The sequence below is a fragment of the Elephantulus edwardii genome, unplaced genomic scaffold (genome assembly GCF_000299155.1).
Source record: "Elephantulus edwardii isolate Elephantulus edwardi_28Jun2011 unplaced genomic scaffold, EleEdw1.0 scaffold00098, whole genome shotgun sequence".
NCBI classification, from domain to species: domain Eukaryota; kingdom Metazoa; phylum Chordata; class Mammalia; order Macroscelidea; family Macroscelididae; genus Elephantulus; species Elephantulus edwardii.
The window spans coordinates 1,740,957-1,748,491 of record NW_006399848.1 but is presented as its reverse complement, the minus strand read 5'-3'; the positions used below and the strand labels follow the sequence as shown (position 1 = coordinate 1,748,491).

The 7,535-nt window shown below is 41.8% G+C and overlaps 1 protein-coding gene across 3 annotated transcripts in view; it reads right to left on the bottom strand.

Moving 5' to 3' along the window:
• ADAM22 (ADAM metallopeptidase domain 22) overlaps positions 1–6,573 on the bottom strand; it is a 290,471-nt gene extending 283,898 nt beyond the window's left edge. For all 3 annotated transcript variants that reach the window (XM_006891449.1, XM_006891450.1, XM_006891448.1), the window contains exons 1-2: positions 6,268–6,573; positions 5,654–5,814 (exon numbers count right to left, since the gene is read on the bottom strand). In XM_006891449.1, the coding sequence (XP_006891511.1) occupies positions 5,654–5,814; positions 6,268–6,355 (249 nt within the window). In that variant the 5' untranslated portion in view covers positions 6,356–6,573. The remainder of the gene's footprint in view (positions 1–5,653; positions 5,815–6,267) is intronic.
• Between the last annotated feature and the right edge of the window lie 962 nt (positions 6,574–7,535).

The following is a 7,535-nucleotide window of genomic DNA, read 5'->3' as shown; positions in this document are numbered from 1 at the left end:
ATGTCCTCCAGGTTCACCCATTTTGAATAATATTGCATGAGTTCCTTGTTTTTCAATGCAGCATAGTATTCCATTGTACGAATATACCACAGCTTCTCTACCCATTCGTTTGTAAGACTGGTTATTTCTGTGCTCAGAAAATGGTTAGGCAGAATTTCAGAAATTCCCCAAAGGTTTGAGCGAGTAAGGGTCTCAAGCAAAAGTGAGACTTAAGAGAAAGTCCTACAACTCTAAGTATTGATTCCTTTTAATTACTTAAATGTAAAAGAACATCGAAAGGAGAAGAAAAATGTACCAGGACTGCTTGTCCCTGGTGGCAAAACTTTAACAATACTGAGGTTCCTGGATTTAACATTAAAAAATAAAAAAGATGCTGTGCTACCTTTGCAAAAAAAAAAAAGGGTAAGCTGTCATTGCTAGGAGCCTTCCTCTGCCAAGGAAGCAGCACTGCAGATCATTTACCATCAAGCTGACTCAGTGCTCCCAAGTGAAACAGCACAATTTTAAATACAGCTCATCCATGGTCTGGCAGCCATATAAACACGGTTATAAAAACGGGGCTATCAACTGTTTGCCATATTGCTTTTTCCCCATTCATCACTCATTCTTAAACTGTTATAAATCCTAGATCTATGCTACTGGGATCTGCCTTGAAGTCACAACCCTTTCTAGTGAAAAGTGAGTGAAAACATAAGTAGGCCATCTCTTCAGGGACAACAAAGGTTTCTGACAAAATAACAAAACAAACCAAAAAACCCTCAAATCTGCTAATTGTAGGTAAACATAATGACTGAGTACAAATTCTTTAACATGTATTGGGTAGCCACTCAGTAAAATAATGTATACTTAATTTTCAGCCTATAAAAAACAAAAAATTCAACAAATTACCTATCTTTAGGGTTACAATAAATGTGAGATACTTGGCTGGCAAAAAATAAGTTAATTGTTCAAGGGAAAAAATTAGTAATCACTTAATTACCCGTATCAAATAATCAGTAAGACTCACTAGCTGATATCTTGCCCTTATGAGCATTCAGATGAAATACAAGTTATACCCCTTTATTGTGCAAACAGGCAATTTACAAAGCATAAATAATGCCAAAGGAGAAGAAAGGCAGACTAAATATTATTCACAGACTAATATGGATATTATTTTACCAGACAGAAATTATTTCAGACCAAGTTCACAAGCTTAAAGACAACAAGATTTTCTACAATCAAATTTCTATGACAGTAATTTCTAGGAATTTATTGGCATAATAAGTTTTCAGGAGGGGCCAACATTCCATATGGGGTAAAATTAAAGTATGCTAGAAGTCTTTTACAGTAATAACTCATACAAACAATGTTGATTTCATGCCCATTAAATTTCCAGTATTGACATAGAAATAAAATGGAAAATTTATTCCAGAAATGTACATGTTTTGTTCCCACTTGCACACAAAAACTGAAGGAACATATTAACTGTGAAAGAAATTAAAGTGAGAAATTAAAAATTTCAAAAGTTAACATTAAGTAATACAATGCTGATTTTCTTCATTTCAATGGACCTGGTCTCTTTCGCGACAAAAATTCTCATTGCCATAAAGTCAGAACCAACTCCTAGGTGACCCTCCACTGGGTTTCCAAGGCTACAAATCATATGGGATGAGACTATCCATCTTTCTCCTAACAAGCCCCCAACAGACTCCAAACCACCAGAGATGCACACCTTTGAGTTAGCAGTACTACTCCCTGTGGTCACCAGGTCACCAGAGCTCCTGTGGGGACAGCCTCCTACTAGATGAGAAGTAATTCCTGAACTAGGTCAGAGGATTTCTTTATTCTACTGAATTATATAAAATAGAAAAATTTATAACTTCACTTCTCTTTTTTTTCTGGTTGTGTACCATCAAATCCAATCCGACGGGCACAGGAGGTACAACTTCACTTCTTGAAATGTATTAAACTCAGGAAAGCAGGGCACCATTCTGCACTTAAGTGATGTCATAAAATGTCTAAATTGTATTCAAGTAATCTGAAAAAAGTGATGCTTATTAACAAAAACTCAAATAGGTTTTACTGCATGTCTAACATTATTGTATTATATACTTAGCAACCAAGTTCTTGGGAAGCTTAATGATTACATTCATTATTAACAGTTAATAAATTAAGAGTAAAAATTACATTCATGTACTATTTTTAATAAAAATCACTCCTTTTTTTTGGCAATTAGGATTATTCTACATGAACAAGAAATCTGCCACAGCTTCTCAATGACTTCAGAAACATAACCCAAATTCCTCAGCAGTCAGGAAGGTGATTGCATCTTCCCCCTAAGTATCTTTAAGTTAACAAAAATATGTCCGGACTCCTCCGTTCCTTTGTACTTGTGGCCGTTCTGCTTGATATGCCCTTTTCCTCACCTTTAAACTACATGATATTCCAACTTAATCTGCTTTTCAATACACAACTCAGACATCACCTCCCCCTGCAAATCCTCCTTGATTTCCCGCTTGTTTATGCAGAAGGTCTTCTCTGCTTCCATAACTCTCTTGATCATCACCAGCAAAATCCACAGATCAGCCTACCATACTTGTTCATTAACTCATCCATCTCCCCACTTATTTGTTGTAATTCCTTAAAAATTACAACTAGAAAGTCACCCCAATTTTCCTGAAGTTAAAGAAACATCAAGTTGCAACCAAAAGAAACTATGGGTATGTAAGATGTCATAAATTACATCTGACAATGACCAAGGAAAGATTACACTAAAAACTGAAGTCCAAAGAAGTAACAAGATCTGTAGAAAATCCACTTGGGTTTTGGGGCTTTAACAGTATTTAAGCCTAAAATGCAGAAAGAAAGTAATATCTTACTGTAAGAAAAAACCGACCTGTCCAACTCTGTCAAATTCAGCCTTTGTATCCAATGGCTTCCTCAAGTGATCTAGACATTTAACCCATATGTACTTGGTGTGCTTGTCTATGCACCAGGCATTCATATAGTTTCTTGAAACAGTTACACTGATAATGATGATAACACATAATCTTATTTTTCACTTGAATTAATCATTTACGCTATCATTCTTTCCTAATATAGAGGTTATTGAAATTAAAAAAAAAAAAAGGAGTTACAGGGCTCAAGGTATCGTCTATTCAATTAGAAGGGTTATAACCCAAATTACAGAAAGAAGGAAAGCTGTTCTGTCTTCCAAACATAAATGATCTTTTCCCCAAACAGAAAGTGCCCGTATCAGCATTATCTGCACAGGACGGAGTTTCCAGGGTCAGTCTTGTGCTTTTCTTTTTCTGCCTCTCTCCTTTCTTTCTCCCTTCCTTTCCTAGGAAGACTCTGTGGTTTGCCTGAAGGTACTGAAGATATCTGCAAACTTGAGATGGTGGGAAGCTCTACAAGACAAAATACCTATGTCTTCAAGGATAAAGGGGGGGAAAACCAAAAGTCTAAGCAAAGAAGTGGAAGGTCAAAAACGGCATGTTTTAAAAATATTTTAAAAATGTGGATCCAAAGGGGGAGCAGAGGGTGGAGGATGTGGGGAGCACTTAATTATAGGGTCTCACAATTTGATGGGTCGGGGGAGAGGTGGGTAAAGGAAAGGAGAAAGATCTGGTGTGAAAAACAAGGTATACAAACTTTGTAAATAAATCAGTATAAAATAAAAATAAGGAAGAGAATACAGTAAAAAAAAACCCAAACAAACAACATACATGCACACAAACCAACTAGCTGTAATCTGCAGGTGTTATTTGGATCCTGACAATAACTAACCAAAGAAATGTATACATCACAGTTGATCTTTATGAGCAAGAAAGAAATTTGGAAAGACTAAATATTAGATGCTATTTGATGAAAAGACTATAGGTATCTGAATCATTCTTCATTTCTGTAGATATAATAATATTATGGCTATACTTTTAAAAGAATACTTATCTTTTAGAGATGTATACTGATTTTTAAAAATTAAATTATATGCCTGGAATTTGCTCCAGAATAATATAGAAAAGTAAAGAAAATAGGAAGGTATACATAAAATGAGATTAGCTAAAGGGGGGGGGAAGGGTTAATTATAAAAGATGAAGTTCACAATTACTCTGTCTACTTTTATACATTTTTTATTTTTTTATAATACAATATTTGAAAGTGAATGTGAGAGTGTTCCACTACAGAAGTAATACTCGCTTATTGAAAAGCAAGAGAGGAAATTCTGTTCCTACTTCTTCAGTTTTACTATGTAAACAAGTCAAAATTGAGAAGGAAAAGAGATCTTTATCAAACCTTTATTCAATTAATAAAACCCTTCATTAAAAATGCTGCATATATCAAATTTTCTGCTATAATAATCTAACTTTGAAAGACAGTACTGTACTATAGCCCTTTAATTTCATATCTTATTTCAACCAAATTATAACAGAATTATGTGACTATAACTAGATTAAATATTTTCTATTTACACATATTATGCTAACAGTTATGACAACTATTATATCAGCAATATACATCTCTAAGTAGTAATGAGTGGTAGGCTACTGTTATGTACCTGAGTCGCCTTCCACCCATAGTGACCCTATGTACAATAGCTCTGAACTCTGCCCTATCCTGAGCCTGTCTCACTGTCTCTGATACTTCTACCCCCATTATTACCCTAATTACTGTGTCAATCCATCTCATCCAGGGTCTTCCTCTTCTGCACTGTCCCTCCCCCTTTCCAAGCATGATGTCCTTCTCCAAGGACTGGTCCCTCTTGGCCACGTGCCCAAAGTATGTGAGACGGAACTTCAAAATCACTGCCACGTGCAGAACATGATCCTGCCTCTCGTTTAATGCAGTCTGCACAAACCTTTAACTACTTGAACAAATCTCTTCTTGACATGTATTACAGGAGAATGAATTACAGGCTGACGTATATAAATATGCAAAATATTTACACAACCTTTTGTGTGTGTGATTTAGTGTCTTTATTTATCATTGTGGTTTTGGTTAAAATATTTACTAAAGGTAGCCAATTAAAAATAATCTCCAGGCATATGCAAATATGTAATATTCATCTAAACGTGATTCCAATGTTAAGCTTCCACTTTTTTTTAAACAGTTTTGAAAATTAATAACACACACCTTAATTCTATCAAGAACTGTTTGCCAAAAATAACAGAAAACTCCCTTCTGTAAGTAAACGCGGGTGGGCACATTTCTAGTGAACACAAATCCGACCGCTCTAGGAATCTTACTTACACTTCTGCTTATTGAGTTCAGAAATTAGAAATGTCTAGCCTTTAGGGAGGTTTTGTTGCTAAATTTTTCTATAGTACCACCTTGAGTTAAAGCGTTCATGAAGTCTTTAAAGATTAAAAGAGTAGTTAACGGTGCAAACCTTGCCCCAATACTGCATCCCTTTTCCTTACGCATGGCTTTTGCTAGACGTCCATCTGCTGGGGGTATCCTGCACAAAGTCAAGCCCCAGTAAAGCCCTGGCCTGTGGTTCTTTGAGGCCCTTTGCCTTTTGCACAGGGAGCGCCATACATGACTCGCATTAAGATTGCATTCATTTCACCAAAGGCATCGCGTCTCCAGGGCAACCGAGAACAAACGTGGGGTAGAGCGAGGGCCCGGCGGCGCCGACATCCACCCATCCAACCCCCCACCTGGGAGCTCTCACCTGCCGCCCGCCGGGGTCGCCGCGCACCCGCGTGTCGAGCGCGCCGTGGCGAGTTTCGTCCCCACCGCTGGAGCGATAGATGAGCCGGAGCGGTACGATGCTCTGGCGCTCCAGGAAGCGGTTGTCGTTCCTCCTCTCCAGCTCTGTCAACGAGGCGTCTCCTCCAGGCGGGAAGGAGGGCAAAGCGAGTAGAGAGGAAAAAGAGGAAAACATCATCCTGACCTCCACCCGTCCATCCTGCGGTCCTGCGTCTCCTCGAAAATCCCACCGCCCCCTCCCTCCTGGACCTCATCTAGGAAAGATGCAGAGACACCAGCCTGAGAGCTCATCTCAGAGCACCCAGCATGGGGCCCAGAACCGGGGACCCCTATCTGTATCCTCCACATTCTCCTAGAGAAAAGGAAGCATCTGATCTGATCTGATCTGATCGTTAGCTTCTAATACACCCCTGCGCCCACGCACCCATACATTTTGCTCCACCTCTTGCCATACTTCCAAATAAAAATCTCCCCGTGCGCTCGGGAGACAGGGATGTTCCTGTTCAATGCGCTTGAGGGCTCCAGAAATTCCCGACAATTGGTCCGTCCCGCAGCCATGTATGGGGGCGAACTTACCTGCCCGGCTGCAGCGCACCAGGGGACAGGTCCCCAAGGCGCAGAGCAGCAAGAAGGGCACGGACGCAGCCGCCGCCGCCGCCTGCATGGCGCTGCCCGTCAGCCCGCCTGGCCGCGGACGCTCAGCTCCTCATGGGCAGCAGGGTCTGGCCACGTCGTCCGGCGCCCCCAGGCTCGTCTCGGCAGCCCCCTCCCAGCCCTGGCCGGTGCCTCGGCGGCCACGGCGCTGCAGCCTCCACCGCGGCGCTGCCTCAGTGCTGCATTGTGCTCCGCGGGCGCTTCCGCTGGCGGGGGGAGCGAGCGAGTGCTGCATTGGGCGGTTGGCTGTAGCTAAGTGGTTTCTAGCGCCTCCCACCTCATCCCCTGGCAGAGGCTCCGGCGGGCGACGAGCGAGCGCTCTGCGGGAAGCCAGCTCCCGGTGCACTCGCCCCCCGCGCGGGCAAGGGCGCGCGCAGGAGAGCCATCTGGGAAATGTAGTTCTCTTTCCACGTTACTCTGCCTTCACAGGGGCGCCGACTGTAGCCACCTGGTGACCACTTGGTCCTCTCCCTCCTGCAGACAGGAGAAAGAAGAAAAGGCTAAAAGAAGAGGTCATCGCTACCCAGCTACCTGGTAATGAAGGCTTTCTGCCCACTGCTAAAGGAGCGCAATTCATCCATATTGTCTGCAAAATAATCTGTAAGAAAGCAACCCAGAAAAGTAGTGGTCTTGTGTGCCTTCAAGTCGACACCACCTTATAGCTGACCCTCCAGCAGGTTTTCAGAGGCTGTAAATTGCACAGGGAGAGATTGGCCAGCCTTCTCTGACACTTCAACCCTCATTACCCCAGTCACTGAATCAATCCATCTCATCGAGGGTCTCTCTCCTCTCTCTCTCTCTCTCTCTCTCTCTCTCTCTCTCTCTCTCTCTCTCTCTCTCTATCTCTATCTCTCTATCTCTCTCCTCTCTCTCTCTCTCCGTCCCTCCACCCGCCAAGGACCGGTCCCTCCTTGCAACACGCCCAAAATATGTCAGAGGAAGCCTTTGAACCCTTGCCTCCAAAGAACAGTCTGGCTTCACCCTCTCCAGGACAAACCCATTTGTTCTCCTAGCACTCCCTGGTATATTAAATACTCTTCTTCAGCACCACAGTTCAAAGCCATCAATTATCTTTCTATCATCCCTTGTCATTGTCCGGCTCTCAGACACATAGCAAGCAATTGCAAAGACTATGGTCTGGATCAGGCCCACCTTAGTCTCCAAACTGACATCACTGCTTTTCAGTACTC